This window comes from Sylvia atricapilla, chromosome 3 (assembly GCF_009819655.1).
Source record: "Sylvia atricapilla isolate bSylAtr1 chromosome 3, bSylAtr1.pri, whole genome shotgun sequence".
Classification (NCBI taxonomy): domain Eukaryota; kingdom Metazoa; phylum Chordata; class Aves; order Passeriformes; family Sylviidae; genus Sylvia; species Sylvia atricapilla.
This window is the reverse complement of record NC_089142.1, coordinates 87054263-87073714: the sequence shown is the minus strand read 5'-3', so window position 1 is coordinate 87073714 and position 19452 is coordinate 87054263. Positions and strand designations below refer to the sequence as shown.

Here is a 19452-nt window from a genome sequence, read left to right as displayed (position 1 = left end):
CCCAAGGCAAATGAGAAAGACATTAAAGCTTCTCTTATTTAACCTTGTCACTGAGAAATGCTTCTTCTGCAAATAATAGGCTATGAGGAGACATCATGACAGGAATAATAGGTTATGAGGGGATGTATGACAGGAACAAGGGGTCATCTCCTAGTTTCTGTGATGTGTCAATCACCTCCCTAGTAAAAACCTATATAATACTTTCAGGTTATACTGGAAACATGTAAACTCATCATCTGCAATTCTCTCATGATTCTGTGTCCATAAGTCTGGCACAGAGAAAGAACACACTGCTTAGCACATGTGTCCATTTTTACCATGCATTAGATGCATAGAATCAACATCATGCAGGGCAGGTAAATAGTGCTTTAAACATTGGAAAATCTCCATTGCAATCCATGGCAGAGTGAATATGCTTTCTTATAGCCACATCCAGGATTGCTTTGTTGAACTGGGGTGTGAAAGTAGTGTGCTGATAATACATCATATCGAGTACTTCAGGATTTACCTAAGATATTTATTACTGTTTTCTGAGTGGAAATTTGTAGTAATGTATGCGATGTTGAAAGACACAGATGTGAGAGTTGCCTTAATAGCGCTGCTTGTGAGTCAGAGATAGTCTTAATTTAAGCTTTTGTTGTGTGCTTGGGGGGATATCAGAATAAGGAAAATTCCTCCCACGTTTGCAAGAAAGACAGTGGAAAGAGGGAAGGAGTTCTTTTGCTGCTGAGTTTTGTCTCTTGCAATTGATTGCAAGAACTGCCCACTTAGGAAATGGGCAAGATGAGGCTGTTGGTAGAGGATGACAAGACTGTCATTACATAGTCCTTACTGATAGATAAACTAGAAAGAGTAGTGATGTGTTGGAACACTGGTGTAAGGGTGCTATGGGTTGTATATTGGGCTGAAAATGGAAAAATAGTGTCAGATGTTATTTTTTGGTGACAGCTGCATTGAAGAGCAGTCTTTTTGAGCCATAACACTAATATCTCTCATTTGTTTTATTCAGTTCATCAGTAGAGCCGTGAAAAATTAAATCCAAAGGTTTGATTGCCTTTTTTTTTAATAGGCAATACTGCTTGGGATCAAATCCTCTTTAGAACCATTACAGTCTCATCAGTAGGTTTATCTACATGAAGGTACAGCTGCTTTGTGTCTTACCATTTCAGTACTGTTAGAAGGGAGAAGTAATTTCCAGATTTTAAAGTCTTTATTTTAATTATTTGAAGAAGAGCATTATCATTACCTGTGGAATACTGTGAAGTACTTTGAATCTGTAATCTATATCACAGGCCTGAGCTTGCTGAGGGTACAACCATTATAAAACCATGTTTTGAAAGCTGTCTTCTCTGACCTATGTAGGCTCTGCCCCCATGGATCCTGAGTGTGGTTGTATGGAATTTTAATATAGAAATTTTAAGTAGAAGGGTGCTTTGTAGCATGTGTTTCAATGCTTGGATGGAAACAAATTGTTGCTATCAGAATGGAGATCTGGAAATGGAATCAGCAAGACAACTTTGAGATTTAGTAGCTTAAGGCAGTAAGTGATTTTCATTCCCCTTTTTGCCTTCAGATACCGTGACTTTTCTGCAGCTAGCATGTGACTGGGATGTCCACAGGGTCCTGTGTAGTGCAAAGCAGTTTCTGTCTTGCTGGGACCTGAGAATTATAAAAAAAATTTTTGCAGTCCTCTTTTCTGTGAGATCTTTCTGTGTCTCTTGCCTTTTGCATGGTATCCACAGGATAATGGCTATCTTGCTACAGATACTGTAATAATTTCTGTGCTGGCAAAAACTTGCTTTTTCAAGGTGCCATCACTCACCCAGCATAACTTATTGCAAAAGGATCGAGGTTTAATATTAGAAAAAGGGCATGCCTGCCAGAGTAATGAAACAAGATGCACAAGTGTGTTGAGGAATTTCCCTCATTGGAGATTTTTTTGAGAACCATCAAAAAAATGAAAGCTGATGATGCCTGAAGTACATGGGACACTTCCCCACCACAGGAGACTGAATCTCCTAGATGCCTGCCACTTGGGCCTCTGTTATTCTGTGGGAAAGAAACAAAGCTGGGGTTGAACAAATATTTAAGAAACAACTTCTGAAAGCCTAGAAATCCCAGTCATACAAGGTTCTGTTTCATCATAATGTATGTAGCTTTTGCAAATATTAGAAAGAGACTGCTGAACTCCTCTAATCTATCATAAACACTTGCTTAAAATAGCGTCATTTGGGATCTGTCTGGTTTAATAGTTACCTCTGGGAAAGGAGCTTTGTCCTGAAGGCTTTACAATGCTTGTTTTCCTTCTTCCCAACACAACACTGTTTCCTTTCCAGGGAGCTGATGAAGGCCAGCACCTCAGGTGTTGACCCTACAGAGAGGTCATTTGACCCTGCAGATACTTCCATAGCCTGGAGCTCTGTTAAAATAAGCATGGCTGTGTACCACTGTGGAAGTTCACCTCCCACTGCAGCCCTGACTGTGGTGGTTTGTCTCATCCTCCTTTCACTGAATACAAAGCACAGCCAGTGTGAGTGTTTGTCACCAGAGCGCCGACCACCACCACAAGGGGCTGGCTGTGCTCAGAGGAGCGCAGTGCAATCAAATTGCAGGACACATTTGTAGACTTGCAGCAGTGACACTAGAGAGGTCAAGTCCCAAGGAGAGCTTTTCTGATCAATACAATAATCTGATCAGTTACAATAAATTTACAATAATAATCTGTTATCTGTATAGTCTCTTCATTTAGAAGGTTTTGTGCTTTTTAGCTTTAGTGAGTAGTTGACTTAATATGAGATATTTCATCTTATTAGTCTGTCAGGGGCTGAACACTAACAATGCTAACACCAGGCTGCTAATACTGCTCATTACTAACACTGTAACAGCATGATCTCATTCTTACTGACACAAACTAATTTAATTTTCTGCCTGCAAGTTTATCAAGTCAAGTTGTGGCACAAAAATTGTTCTACATTTTGTAAATTACTACTTTACGTTACTAGTTAGGACATGAATAGACATATTAAACTTCATGGAGTAAGCTTTTTCTCCTGAATAATAGTTTTAGTTTTTGCTGTATATAGAATGCATTTCTAATTATTTATTTTCAATTGCGGATTTATTGACATAAGGGCATTGTGTTTAGAGTGAGGCTGTTTGTTCCTCCTGAAAAATAAGACCGAAAGACTGAAATAACTTTAGTTAGCATTGATTTTTGCTTTTTTTGGTCCTGTTGCCTGTGACATCTCCTTTATAACTGAAAAAGCACTAATGTCTGGGTTGTGGGAAAAGGTTTGAAAGTTGAAATTTTATTTTAAAAATCTTGAGACGTGAAATTCACTTTTCAGAAAACCTGCCATGTAGCAATAAATTCCCTGGGGTATTTCTAGTGATATCACTTCCTTTGTCAAATGAATTGTAATATGTAAATTGTGGTTACAATTTGTTGCATTGTTTCGGGAATACAATTTTTCTTATAATCATTAATGTCACAAATAAAGAAATTGAGAGGAAGTAGGAGGCATCCGTCTCTGATTTGCTTGCTTTGTGGATCTGACAGATGTTTAAGTACAGAAATTACTATATCCACCATCCAAAATGTGGTCAGTACCCCATCATCTCTGTGAGCTCTCAGGGATCTGAGAAACAGACCAAATATTTCTATCCATCCCCTACCATTGGTCCAGTTCCTATAACACAGAATTCTCTTTGTTAAATATTCGATTTATTAAACCATGCTGTATGGTGACTGAAGATGACTGTGTGTTATTCCATGTTGTTAATGCTTTAAGCTTGTGTAAAGTGTCACTAATTCTGTGGGCATCGTGGAGATTAAGCACAGAAACTTGTGGGCTTGAAGTCTTCTTAAGAAAAGTCTCGGAGTCATTTAAAGGAAAATTTTGTCTGAGCAGGTATGGAAACTAATCCCTCCTCACCCCAGCCTCTGCTGTAGCTGAGTGGGTGGGCTGCAGCTGGGGCAGCACTGGGGGGTTCACCCAGTCTCTCCAGGTACCTCACCCCTGGTTTTGAACACTTGGTCCAAATTATTGGCAGCCACCAAGGCTGGGGCATTTCTGAAAACTAAACTGAATTTCTATGTATACTAAAATTGCAATGGACTATCAGTATCTATGAGACTCTTTAGTACTTCTGGAAATTAAGTCCTCCTTTATGAGATGTATTGAATGTGAAAATATTTGTTTGAAAAGTTCTGAGGAGTTACTGTTGTCCCTTCAGCTTTGAGTGAGCTCATGAATGTGCTCCTGATAATAATTTAGTATGTAGAAAAGCTTTGAATCATGTCTAAGTTATCATTGGATAGCTTTATAGTGCTATTGGTGTTTTGGTTTGGGCTTTTTTTAAAAAAAGAAAAGCAACAGAAGCCCTCAAATAAAAATATGTGCCTGTCACAACCCAAATCAACTCTATTTATGTGCATATCAAGGGAAATTTTAAAATACATATAGTCAGAATCTCTCTTTTAGACAAGAATTTAAGCATTTAAAGGTAAGTGTGTGTTTGAAGGCTCACATTTGAGCCTCAGCCCATGCTACAAAGCCACCAGCATATTTGGGCTTGATATACTTTAAAATGGAATTTATTCTTCAGTGCATATAGTAAATAGCTGGTGTTAGCAGACACGTTTAGGCTCATATCGCTTTTAAAACTCATCCATTCTATGAGCATTTTTAAAATTTATTTAGTAGCACTCAGCATCTTTGTTTTTGTTAGCAATTCAGTGTTATTGAAGGAACTGATTCTCCTATTAAACAGGAAATTTCCTGTCTGGTCTCCTAAATAAAGCAGACTTGAGATACAGTAAGCAAAATCTGTATGCTTGTTTCTTGTTTAAGAGATAATCTTTCTAGAAAAAGACAGAAAAAATTTGTGCTCTTTCTATGACTGTGGTAAACATTATTTCTGTGCTCATCAGTAACAGCTTTATGAAATCATATTATAGCATTTACCTTTTTTTTTTTCTCTGAAAGTTACAGAATTACTTTGTTGCGTGTATTACTACTAAACAAGACATTTTCAAAAGAAAGGATTTAGAAATGCAAATATGTGGGGGAGTTTAGCTTTTTGTTCATGGTGGGTTTTTGTTGTTTGGGTTTTTTTGGTTTTTTGGGTTTGGTTTTATTTTTTGGGGGGGAGTTGGGGTTTTTTGGGGGAGGTGGGGCTTTGGGTTTTTTTGTTTTTCTTTGGGGGGGGCGGGGATTGTTTGTTTTTCTCTTTAAAATAGATTAAAGTCTTTAAGACAAAATCCTTTAATGATTTCTGCCTGGAGAAATCTTGATGAAATATGTGCTTCTACTGCACAGCCCAGAATAGAGTTTGGGAATAATCCTTTGAGACCTTATTTTGGTGCATAATGATACAGTTACACTCCATTCTGAATCCTGAGAAGGTCCTGGATATTGTTTCTGCCCCTTCTCACTTTCCAACATATTTTTAGACAAATTACCTCTCCTGCTTCAATCAATTTCCTTCCTCTGTTTAGACATTATATAGTGCTAAAACAAAAGTGCTATTTCAGTACATACATATTGGTTAAAGTGATCAGGCTTAAATATGATACAAAGCTGTTAGTTTTCATCTTCAGCTATGAAACATCAGTACAACCATTGTTCCTTTGCATTTGTTGTTCAGTTAGGGTCAGTTGTACTTATTAAAGGCTGATGTTAAACCAGCTAGCTTTCCGGATGGTGCTTGTAAGATAGGGATGACAGCAGTATGACAGCCAGGAGATGCCCAGGGTGAAAAGCTGCTTGTGCCAGAAGTGCCATATGGGGTCAGGGCTCTCTTGCAAGGGGTTATCTGGCAGCTCCCCCAGTTGCCATGTTATTATCATGCATGGCCCACACTTTGGCTTTGGTGGCACAGAAGCCATTTAACTAAAGATTCATTGTTTTTGTGTTTTTTTTCTTCTCCAAACACTGAAAGTTTGGTGACAATCACCTCCAGACTCAGGGAAGGGATCAGCATTGTTCCCATTTAGAAGTCAGCATCATCAGCAATAAAAAATGCTGGATATCCCCTCTATTTGTGTGTAAGCTCTCTTGCTCTTTTTCTCCCTTATTTTTTGCAGTTTTTTGATTGTTGTCAGAATTCTGTAAGTGCTCACAACATTTAAAATAAAGCATGGAAATGGCTATGCAGGAAATCTTGTTGCAGTTACTTTTCCACATTGAGCCCTTCTTATTTATGCTGAAACTGTTTTATTAATGAAGCAAGACCTGACGTGGCTCAGCCTTTGTTATTTGGTGTACAGGTCTTACTCCCCCAGTCCTTTGAAGGTTGCTGAGCATTGTGCATCACTTTCCTTTCTTTTAAATTTTAAGTAATGACTTTTAAGTTGTGACTTATGCTTTATGGATACTACACAATGAACAGTGTTAAATGTATTCCAGACAGTTTGTTTAAGCCTCCATATAGCAGATATTTGAGTTTCGTGCAGTTTTTCATGCCAGATACTTCTGACTTTTATAGCACTTCCCTTAGAGCTTGGAGTTAAGCCTGCAAGTATTTTGGGTCTTTAAAATTGTAAGCATTATGTATGTATGTACATAAGAGTATATAAAAGCAATTATATGCTACTGTTTTTCAAATAACTCTAGAGTTACTCTTGGCTACAGTGAAAAGAAGTAGTGGCATTATTGGGTATGGTTTTGAAATAAAATTAGTTCTAAATTTGCCAGTTCTCAAGTACCATCATATGAAGCTCAATGTGCTCCATCAACAGCATTCTCCATGAACACTTGGAAATTATCATTATTTCTTACTCCATCTTTTGAAAATAAAATGGAAGAAATGCATTTAAAAAGGATAAACTGAATAGTACAGAAGACAGAAAGACTCAAAATCAAAACAGGGAACAGAATGTACATTATATAAAGAAACAACCTTTACTGAGGAAACGATAACCCTCTGTGACTATTTAGTAGAAATACCGTGAGAAGAAATTGTTTATATTGAAACTTGCTAATATTCTGACTATGAAAAATTCACTTAATTTAACTCCTCTGCTAAGAATAGAAATGCCATGCACAGTATGCAGTATGCTAATGGTATTTTCTAGAACCTAAAACATACCTCTCTAAGACTTTGAAAATATATTTAAAAGGCCAAATTTGTTTGGGATGCTAGTATTTTCAAAAGAATGCCCTGAAAACACTGGTTGTCTATATCATACAGATGTTGGGGGGTTTCCCAAATATGCCCTGCTTTCTAATAGCATTTACTAATCTTTGGTTTCCTGCCTGTAAACAATGAGAGATATCTGGGGAGAGCAGTGTGGCTCCCTTCTGAAGTGGGTGTCTTCAGACAAATAAATTAACATCTCTAGTGTGGCTGTTCAATATGAGATAAATGGATTCTGATTTAAATATAGACTATTGTGAGTTCTGCTAGAAGTAAGTGGTTCATAACCCTGGGTATGAGCCAGAACAGATGTGATCATCTGCTTCTGAGTCACCTGGGACATGGAAAATTTAAAAAATCCTGCCTGATTTTATGCCTGTGGCCCAAAACAGCAGTGTGAATCACAGGATTGTTAAGGTTGGAAAAGACCTTTGAGGTCATCAAGTTCTGCCTGCTAACACAGCACCTCTATGTTCAGCACCAAACCATGGACTTTAATGCCATGTGCATGCGTTTTTTGAACACTTCCAGGAATGGTGACTCCACCACATCATGACCTGCCTGTTCCAATGACTGACCACCTTTTCAGTAAAAAGTTTTTCCTAAAATCCAGTCTTACGCAAGAGGTGGCAGTGTTTTGCTTGGAGACTGTGGGAAAACATTGCTTATATGTTTATATAGGGTCACATTGAATAAGTGACTGAAATGAATGTTAACTTGAAGTTAATGTTAAGGTTATGAGTGAGCTAATTTCTATTGTGATTTCATCTGCTGTGATCAAATGCACATGTCCAGTTATCCAGTGGTCAGTCATGCACTGTAATGTCAGAAGCTTGTTTAGCCTGGAGAAAAGGAGCCTGGGAGGAGACCTTTCTGCTCTCTAGGAGGGTGGAGTGATGTGGGAGTTGATCTCTTCTCCCAAATAGCAATTGATACACAATGATATGCTATCAAGGTGTACCAGGGGAGGTCTGCATTGGAAAGATTTCTTTACCAATTGTGTAGTCATGCATTAGAACATGCTGCCTGGGGAAGTCACCATCCTTGGGGATATTTAAAAGACATGTAGATGTGGCAGTTAGGGATGTGGTTTAGTGGTAGCCTTGGCAATGCTGGATTAGTGGTTAGACCAAGAGATCTTAGAGGTCTTTTCCAGTCTTAATGATTCTGTGATTCAACGATTCCATGCTGCTCCAAGCCCTTTAAACGAGTTCTGCTGCTGACTGACGAGGTAGGGATTGTACACAGGATGTAAAAGAGGTGAGGTGGAGGCAGAATCAATGCTCTCAAACACCCAGTTCTTCTGTGCCCTTTGACTTTAAAACAGGGCATGGTGCATGCATTTGGCCAAGTGCCAGTCTTTAGTGACAAAAGGGGAATAGTGGACTGACAGCAGAGACTGTTTGAGGGCAACTGCCTAATGGACCTCCAGCATTATCAAAGACAGACCAAGAAACCTGCATTTTCTTGAGCTGCTAGAGGATCCTCTAACAGTGATACTGTTTGTGTGGAAGTGATATTTCATAATCGAGGCCTGCCATTTGTCTGATACTTTCAGATGTGTTGCTTGTATCTGTTTTCAAATCAGTGCATTTCTGAAAAGGATACTGTCTCATTGTTTTATTTGAACTCGAGTATAAGAAGGGAAAAATGGAATTTCATTAGAGTATTAAATATAGAATTGAAACTAATGCAATGAAAGTAGTTTTAAGACTTTGTTGGTAGAAACAAAGCAAGCAAACAAAAAACCCCAGTGTCATGATACTGCATTTATGTAGCCAAATCAAGAGGAGAATTTTACATGCCATATAAAATTACAGGTGCTTTATCTGTCAAGAATTTGCACTTAAGATGAAAAAATGAGAAAAACAGTACTGTGGACTGAATATCATTTCAAATGGTGTATTGTGCATTGTCAGAACATCTTGTTCATTTCATGTAAGCCCATAATTTTTGGGAAACCTTTCTAGAAGAATTGGATTTTTGTGCGGAAACCTTTCCAGAAGAGTTGGATTTAAACTTTTTCACATCCAGGCTGTGCATGCTGTAGCAAAGTGTAAAATTTGGATGATAACCAAAAGAGCAGATCTGTGCTAATATAGAATTATTTCCTATTATAGCTTTTAAAAGTTTTCCAGTACCTTTGTAAAGTCAGTAAATCATTCAAGAAGCTGGAAAAATGAATCTTTTGTTGGATTTTCAACTACTTGTTGCATATGCTTTGTGGAAGACAGTCTTTCTCTAAAGGAGCTGTGATATTTATTAGACATTAGAGTTTTGTTTAACACCTAAAAATAAACAAAATTGACAACATAAAAATAAACATAATTGGTAACTATCTGGTATTTCTTGTCTCTTTATTGAGGGGCAACATACAACCATTGCTTTTTGGTTGTTCTCCAGCATAAGTAAAAGGGGTAGCTTTGTGTAAGAGGCAATGTTTATTTACTGAAGCTCACTTCAAGAAAAGGAGTGCCACTCTGGCCATCCCACAGATGTGTCATCTTAGGGTGAAAACTGACTCTGAGTATGAAGTGTTTGTAAAACATTAATGTGTACGGAGCTTAGGCTCTTCTGTGCGTAAGTAAATTTGCTGGTGTCAAGGAGTTTAGCCCTTGCTCTGCAGTGAAAGACACTGATCTCCATTTGTTCATCTGTGCTTCGTTTTTTCCCCCCAAGGTGTCCATCCATTGGTTTAATTTAAGACCATTTTCTAGAAATTCTTTTATCAATACCTTTTATATTTACAACTCTCAAAACCAGGATTTATTCCAATGTTTGTAAAAAAATTTGAAATTTTTATACAGTGAGTTGTTCTCAGACTTGGAATTTTCTTTGTGTTATTATTAGGTACTGTAGACAACTCAATCACGTACAGAAAAGCTTTCAGCAGACCAAAGTTGGTGTTTTTAATGTAATGTAATCATTGTAATGATTCACAGTAGCTGAAATTCAAAGAGTGACCAGTGCTAACTACAGATCAGTCTTATATGCACTGAAGTATTAAGTGCATATATTCAGTTGGCAATGGATGACTGAATATTGTCCCCTTTAAGTCTTATATTCTAGTTTGCCAAGGCATGAGTGGCTCAGGGAATGTTTGTAAAATCTGTCTTTCATTAACAATTGTGAACTGTTTTTCTTCTTAATTCATCCTCAGCTTTTGCTTAATGCTTACAGAATATGGTGTTAGCGATACTTTTTGAAAGAAAAGCCTTAAGAAAAAGACCAAATTCACTCTGAAGAATTTTTTTTCCAAATGTTTTCACTCTGAGTTATATCAACTTTATTTTATATTTCCTCTACCATTACATCTCTTGTACAATTGGAGTAGGAATTGGTTAAGAAGAAAAACTTCCTTCCCTTGAACATTTTGCTGGGCATGTATTTGTACCAAAGTGGGTTATTAGAGCCTGAAGCTCAGATTGTAATCAGGAAGTCTACAAAGTAGTCAGTTCTGGATGGATTTTTTTGTTCTGCTTGATAATACATATTTTACTTAGCTTTCTTGCACTTGTATCAGCACTTGCTGAGTGTACAGGGGACATGGGTATGTTGGGATCTTTTTCTTCTCCTGAAGATCAAGTGAGGTGAAAGTCTTAGCTGTTAGGAGAATCTAACTGTATAATTACTGTTGAGAGGTTGTCAATATGCTTGATAGTGATAAAGTGTAGAGGACATAATCCCAATTTAGTGTGAATTTACAGGTGAAGCTTTAGAAGAACTAGAAGTTCCTGTACTAGGCAATGAAAACCTTTACCCTCTGGTAACTGTTGCTAAAAACAAATAAAAATTACCCAAAACATAAGGAAGATATTTTGCACTGCTTGGTACAGAGGATTGGGTTTTGGTTTTTTTTTTTTAAATATCTACCTATGCTCAGCATTTGAGTTTCCCCAGACTTGTGTCTGTGACAGCCAGTGCTCATCTCATTGTTTTTCCCTGTGTTTCAGCACCCAAGGACAATGAGGAGCGTGTGTTCCGGGAGCGGATGCGCCCCAGGAAGCGCCAGGGTGCCGTGCGGCGCAGGGTGCACCAGGTTAATGGACACAAGTTTATGGCCACCTACCTTAGACAACCAACATACTGCTCACACTGCAGAGACTTTATATGGTATGGAGTGACTTGGGCTTTGCTTTCTTTGCAGCTTTGGGTTGGGGAGCTGGCATACCTTCCTGTTTGGCTGAAGTGAAAATGGTATAAAGCAGTAGTTTCTTTCCTCTTTATTTTGACATTAGCCTGTCAACAGTGTTGCAGATTATAATAGAAGGCTGTTAAACTCCCATCACAAATGTTACAATTGGTTGTATTTGTGGGTCTTCTCTTTTGAGCCACAAAATTCCATATTTCCCTATCAAATGAGCACTAAATTTCAGGTAGATGACCAGTCTAGTATTATGTCAGTGCTTAAGTGTAGATTTAGACCTAATATTAGGCCTTTACGTTTTGTCACAATGACAGAAATATTTTTTACCTGATTAAGGATCACCATCTTTCTTCTAAGAAATGCAAAGCTCCTTTACATCCTATTGAATTTAATGGATTATAGGCATATTGTTACCCAATATATTTGAGTATATATTCTAATGCCACAGAGATTTTGGTGCTCAGTGTACTGGATCTTTATTATTACAATGCACACCAAGAATTCCCTTTTAGAAATTATTTACATCGTTTTGAGTATTTCCAGTTTTCAGATGGGGAAAAGTGGTGGAGACATTCGATTTTCAGTTGTTTTTCAGCAACTCCTGATGTTTTCCAAAGTGACCTAGAGATACTGATTTACACATAAGATCTGATGTGATCAACAGTAAATATTTCTTAGTAGTGTATAATGAATCAGTCTGTCTTAATGTAAAATGGTGTGAAATGTGCATGAACTCAACTGCGCTCCTTTAAAAAGTGCCTGGGGGTTAGGCTTTATGTTGGCTAAGGTGATTTCAAGCAATATTAACTTCGGCAATCTGTCTATTTAGAGGACTGCTTGATGATGATTTATCACTTTGCCCCCTTTCCATGCACCCTTTGGCTTTGTCTATTTCACTATAGTAAATGTGTCTGTACTTCTGACTGCCTTAGTGGTCTCTCATCCTTCCTGTTACCTCCCAGCAGGTAACTCTGAACTGATCTCAGTCCAGGCAAGCAATTATCAAATGGTTGGTTATGAGAAGCTTTTCTTTAAACATGTGCATGTCCAGTAAAAGGAAGCAAAAATGTTTTCATTTTTAAAAATATTTCCTCTTTTTTTCTAAATCACTTTATTATTTTTCAGGGGTGTAATAGGAAAACAGGGATACCAATGTCAAGGTAAGAGAAATTCTACATAAGGACAGTTTAAATATATTTAATATGTTATATAAGTAATAAGATATTTTTATCAGGCATTGTATGTATACAATGCTACAAATTTAGCACATGATGATCAGAATAAGTTTGTCTCAACAAGTATACAATCTTTGCACCAAGTCACAATAATTTTTTTCAAAACTGTTGGTATTAAGCATCATATATGAAGTGGGAACTCAGCTAACAGCCCTAAACATCTGATCCCAGATATCTCTTAATCTATATCTAGAGAGCCATACCTGCATATGTTGGCTTCTTCGTTTTTCAGGTCTTGCATTTTAAAATTGAGAGCTCTTTATTCTGCTTAAGATTCTGTGTTTTAAAATTCCAGGTAATTGCCAAGACTGTAATTTAAATAGATGAGATAATTATAGAGGTCATCATTAGAGAAGGTTATAGCAAAGACTGCACAAGTGCTTCATTTTCATCTCCCATTTTTCAACTCAATTTCTTGTACTCCTACTTCTTTGTGCAATCACCTTTTGCGATGATGTTAAGTGTTAGTACTTAATTCTCATCTAGTGAGTAGAAACCATCAAGTTAGTGATGATTTTTCAGTTACAAAAGATTTGATGAAATCTCATTGTAAATAAGTAAATACCATTTTTAATAGAACTTCACAAGCTATAATAAGAATTACTGTACTAACACACAGAGGTACCTGGAGAGGTACCTTGACTTCTGATCAATTTTTTTTTTTCTTACAACAATGACCAAAACTGGAGAAAGTGAAATTCATTACTTCACTATGAGGGTTTTTACGTTGTTTAATGACCTTGAATTTTACAGTATGATAGACATAGAAATTGTTTATCTTATTTGTTGTATCTGCAAATGTTATTCATTGATTAAGAAATCAGGATGTAAATTGGAAAAGCATTTTTGCCTCCTGAAATCTCTTACTGCTATCAGCTTATGATAATGTGTTACATAAAAAATGTTTGACTTCTTTATTTTTTTTCTATTCTTTTGACTTTTACAATGAGTTATCTTTTTATCTGTTTTCCTTTGGAAGCTCTTTAAACAGGAATTGTTTTTGTTATTGTGTCTGATGTAATGTGGGGATCATGGACTTCATCAGATAACTAAATCACATATGTAAAAATCAAGAAAAATTGCGGTTCACATTTCAGAAGGTAATTTAGATTAGATATTTGGCAGGTATGTTTTAGTTATCTTAAAATTCTTTGGTCTTTTGAAAGTCCATTTTCTTCTGCCTTTGTAAACCAACTTATTTCATAGGACTCACCAAACCACCACCAATCACTTGCACACTTTCAAGTCCCAGTGATTCAAGTCTTCTGAGATCAGACTTCTGCTTTAAAATTAATCTTCATTCTCTTATCTGTTTTTGTCTTTCTAGTTTGCACTTGTGTAGTTCACAAGAGATGCCATGAACTTATAATAACGAAGTGTGCTGGCTTAAAAAAACAGGAAACTCATGATGAGGTAAATGTTTAGAAATTAATTTTTCTATATATAAAATTCTGTATTTAATCTGTTCAAAATAGTGTCATCTGCTCTGTTTAATCTGTTTAATCAATAGATGCATCAACAGGGCACATTTTTGTACCTTCTGGTCATTGTGATGTAGCATTTACTTTGAAATGCTAGATTGCCATCACAGTTTCATTTACATGGGAATTGTCATACAAAAATTTATTCCTGATTGGTTTACTTTCTATAATGTCTGAGCTCAAGGTTTCAGAGAGTTCTTTCCACTCTTTCATTTTTAACATTCTCTCTCCATTTCTGAGTTAATACAAGTCTTGTCAGTTGAATTCAGAAGAAGCAGGCTGTCATACCTCATTTCCCTGGCTGAATTTTTTGTGGCTGAGCCATCAGAAGCTGATGGGAGAGCTGGGATGCTTGGATGGGTATCTGGCACCACCATAAAAGACTGACCAGAATTTGCTTGCAAAGTCTCACCTGAACAAGGACTACATCCAAACTGTCAAAATGTCTTTATATTTTTTAAACTAGTTTTAGCCCATGAATATAAACAACAAATGCTTTTTCTTACGCAGAAATTTTTGGTTTGTGCTTCAACAGAAAAGCAAATATATGCTCACTGTCCTGTTGTTTTGTGCAACAGCAAAAGCCTGTTGTCTTTCACCATAGGTTTAGGTGAGGTGGTCTTTGCATGATCACAGTTCCTTGGCCTCACAGAAAAACTACATTTCTTAACTTTATTTCATATGATTGAAAAAGCCTACCTTTAAGTTACAAATCTGAGTTGTATATAACAGGACAGTTGTAATCTGTTCTTTCAAATTCAACATGAGTTTGGCTGAGGCAATAACTCATGATCTCACTTTGTCTGTGCAATTCACCAGCATTTTCCTTACTGGAACCATTCTGTAATATCTGGTCCACAACTAGTTTTTTACATCCAAAATGTGATCACATGCACACAATTGTGATAAAGGACTGTGTTGGGCTAGGGCTGGTTTTGTGTAGTACTCACAGGAATATACAAAATTTTGTGCAGGTTTATATTCTCAGGCTCCAGGCTGGTGGAGACTTGCATACTTCTCCGATAATCTCATTGTTTAGAAGGGGTGCTAGATCACTGGAGAAAAGCCAGCGGTAATAGAAAAGGGAAGGAAAAACATAAAAATAAATCTCCTGCAGTGCAATGGCCACTATGAAAACTTATCAATGACATCCTTAATTAGTGAGTAATCATACCTTGGAATCCCTGAACACAATAGGTTATCATTGTCATTATCATAATCCAAAGAAGAGTGGGATATGAAAAGGTAAAGGGTTTATGATATATTTCTTTTTCTAGTCCTCTATTAGTTTGGCCTCGTGTTCCTAAAACAATTGGGAGTGACTTCCTTGCCTTCCACACTGAGATCTTTCCTGATAGCTATGTATTTGTTGTTCCCAAAAGTACTAGGAAGTAGACTTTAGTCTTTATCTCTTGGACAACAGCAGCCCTTCCCCCTCTTTTCCCCAGACAAAGCAGTGAAAAGAATTCTGGGGTTGGAGTATGTCTAATGCGATGGCCATCATCTGAGCACAGATCTACTTCATCTCATTTGAATTCTGTGTGGTTTCAAAATGCAGCAGGGCCTCAGCATACACCGATTGTGAAGAAATTAATTAAATTGAAATATGCTGTGCTGTCCTTTTCCAGCAAGTGGGATCCCAGCGTTTCAGTGTCAACATGCCTCACAAGTTCAGCATTCACAATTACAAAGTGCCCACCTTCTGTGACCACTGTGGTTCATTGCTCTGGGGTCTTTTGAGACAAGGTTTACAATGCAAAGGTAAGGCACCACTTCAGAGCTTTTCTTTTTCTTTGTGAGTTACTTGCAGACTTGGAAAGACTTCAAGTCACTATGTCAGCATGTACAGAAATAAATAGAAAACAAGTAATGGAGCAATGTAAGGATTTCCATCATGGTTAGAACATGGTCCTTACCCTGTTGACAACACCAGTCAGTGACAGATACACAGGTCAGACGTTAAGAAACAAATTTTGCACTCACTCCTTTGTAGTTTTATTGCCACACAGGACATTAGAAGTTTACAGAAAATTATGAACATGACAATTTACATACCTTCATTTTATATACTTCTTGTGTTTTCAGGTTTGTTAAACTTCTTAAACATCAATATTCCAACTACTTTACCCTTTAATACCATTTTCAAAAATTGCTATTTTGTTTTGGTTAGAGTAGGTAGAACCAGCCCTGTGAGCACATGTCCAGAATATGAGGTATTCTGATACCCAGCTAAATCATCCTTTGTGATGGTCTGCTTAGCCCCTCTATTCTAGAACATAAAGGATTCATTATGGTCTGCCACTTAAGGACCATGTACTCTGTACAGGAACTGCATATGAAAGTATGGCTGGAAGTTGCATTTGTGTCATTTTACTTGTCAGAATTGTTTGGTTCCATATCTCATTGTTTCGAGCAGATCTGTATAATGGGTGAAAAAAGAGTACGAACAATTGCAAAGTAAAGTAATATTTTAGAAATCGTTAATTAAACACTTCAATTTGTGGGTGTAAGGAAATGATGTCATGAAGGAAATGATTATCGGATTTTTAGGAAGTAGTGCCTAGTGGAATGATAAGCATTTTCATTTTGTAATGCCTTAGGAATGGATAGGTCCATCTTCATAAGTACAAAAATCATGTTGTGTACACCTCTCAACAGCAGAAACATGGGGTCACAAATATATGTATAAACACATTATCTATAAAAATACACCCTTTGCAGTATTTGGAATGACACATAACGATAGGTGAAGGTCAGACCTGATGTTTCATGTCACAAGTTGCTGAGCAGCAGAGAAAGAAGAAATTTCTTTCACAGCAAAGTAGTACACAGTGAGACTTCTGAAGTTCAAGCCTTCCTTTGTGATTCTAGCTAGTGAACAGTGAGGAAATGTTAGGATCTAAATGCTATTACTTTGCAGCTATTGAAATTTTTGTTCAAATGCTGTCTTAATTATGGTGGAGGTGCATTCAGTGAAGACTTTTCAATTAAATCTGATCTTTTCTCCTGTTTGATTTTGTTTTTTTTTAACCAGAGACATAGTATCTCTCTAACTAATATGGGCATACATGAGTTCTCTTTCATATTCTGCTTCAAGTACCATATTGTTCATTTGGTCTTAACTGTTATTTCTCATACTGTGTAGTAGATGCATAGAAACAATAGTGCAGAGAGTCTGTGTTACTTTCTCCATGTTCATAAAATTATTGCCTATAAAAATGCATTATTATCTGCATGAAATCTAGAACTCACCTGAACTGAATATATAATTTTCTCTGTGCTTAATTTTCTCTCTTTAACAAGTGCTGAGTGACTCTCTTCTTCAGAGATTTACTTCCTTGCCCAGTGTGGTTACTAACACCATGAGAAGCATATAACAGAGATTTATTATTCTTCAGGTTTTTTCAATGGTTCTTCCTTTGCATCCTTTCACAAAATATGTTCATGAAGTTGGGCTGTACAAAATTTTCCTGCTATTTCAAGCAGTTTAGCTCCTCAGTGTCTACTTTTATGGATCCTAGCTGAAGCATTTTACTTGCTGCTGAGGTTTTGTCACTGGATACACATTCATTGAGAATACTATGTTTAGCAATTTCTTTTTGCTCTTCTTGTCAGCTGAAACATACTTAAAAAGGAGTCATCAACTTTCTGAAGTGCATGGTTATGGCCAGATACAGTGCCTGAGTATAGTCTCAGAGGCAAATGTGGGTTTTTTTTTTCCTTTGGGGGCTGTACAATGAAAGCTTCATTGATGAAAAATATAATGAAATGTAACTTTATAAATACATATTTTTATAATATCCTTTTCTCTAAAAAATAAAAAGCAAGGAACTTGAACAATTGAGTATTAATCTAGGATTTAATCACCCTTGCAGCTGTGCTCTCTTTATGCCTTGCTCCACAAGAGGGCACTGAAGTCTCATATAAAATATGTCGTCTGCTCCTAATAAATCCACACTCCACGGGTTTTAATGGCACTGTATTCTTGCCTCTGTCCCATAATCTGGAAGCAAGGGAACCCTATTTTTTCACTCCTCATAACAGTATAATAGTTTCAGGAGATTTAGGGGAAAGAGCTTAGTAACAGGATTGCCATCTAAATAAAGTAGGTGTTTAACCCTTAATTTTTATTAAAACTTAAAGTGCTGTCAGTTTTATGGCTGCCTGCATTAGAAGTTAATCTACTTCAGTAAATAGTGTAAGAAGCAATAACACATAAGGATTTAATGCTGTGCTTTCCATAGCGGACAGTTAAAATCCAAGCTCTGGAGGACTTTTCTTGTAATTCAAATTAATTTAAGAGTTACAGGATCATTTGATAGTTTCATTTCTTCCTGTGTCTGTTCTGGGCACTGTATGACAATGCTGTTCTACATCATTATATCAGAAGAATGATAATCAGATTAATAACTTTATATTAGCAGTGATGTGTACCTTCAAATCCAGCTAAATATTTTCCTACTGAGATTGTATTTATTTGAAAAAGTTATTGATAAGTCCAATAAGATCTGATTTAGGTAAGGCAAATGCATGCCAAGATAGTATTTACTTTACTGTATTACGTTTTATTTCATTGCAGTTTGCAAGATGAATGTACATCGACGCTGTGAAACAAATGTGGCACCAAACTGTGGTGTGGATGCTAGAGGCATAGCTAAAGTTCTTGCAGATCTTGGAGTCACTCCAGATAAGATCACGAATAGTGGGCAGAGGAGGAAAAAGGTAATTTTATTACATATTGTCACATTAAAAAAATCAAATAAGTATGGCTGTGTTGTAACTTTATTAGTTGGGGTTCAATCCTACTCAAATGATTTGCACAGTAATTCTTTTTTATACATCAGTATAGACCTAAGACCTCAAGTTTTGTTTTGTAAGTGTAAATCTATTCAGAACTTCCATGTGAAATTTATTTTGACCTGATACAATGTTGCAGATCTCGAGTCTATAGTTTCTGGAAGAATTTCCACTTTTTAATTTTGAGGAAGGAAATTTCAGAGAGACAATGTCTGGCAACAATTAAAATCATAAATTCCTGTTATGGCTTAGAATTGGCATAGAATAACTGATTGATTGATTGGCATACAGCACTATTCCATAGTGTTGCAAACGTCGATAAACAAGCAATGTGCTGATTCTCATGAAGAGGAGATGTTTCCCAGTTCTGGAGTTATCATGCCTTCTATAGGAATAACCAGGCTGTTCTAGAAATAAAAAGCGTAGGTCACCCCAAGTGCATACAAAACTGATGGAGTTATATCTGAGTGATGATGTGTATCCTGGATGAGAATGGGCTCACACTTTGTAGCTCTATTTGCATGATTGTCACAACAGACCCATTGGTCTCACAGAAACAGAAAATTTCTGACATAATTTCTTTAAACGTTGACAGTTGCTTCTGTTCATTTTCCTGCTTATTGCACACTGGGATCCCCTGTACACTGTGTTA

General features: G+C 36.8%; 1 protein-coding gene across 1 annotated transcript in view; it reads left to right on the top strand.

The window, feature by feature from the left end:
- Window positions 1-19452, top strand: part of PRKCE (protein kinase C epsilon) — a 285713-nt gene that overhangs the window by 165429 nt on the left and 100832 nt on the right. The window contains 5 exon segments of the mRNA XM_066316076.1: window positions 11094-11253; window positions 12413-12447; window positions 13850-13935; window positions 15632-15764; window positions 18583-18725. Of these exon segments, the coding sequence (XP_066172173.1) occupies window positions 11094-11253; window positions 12413-12447; window positions 13850-13935; window positions 15632-15764; window positions 18583-18725 (557 nt within the window).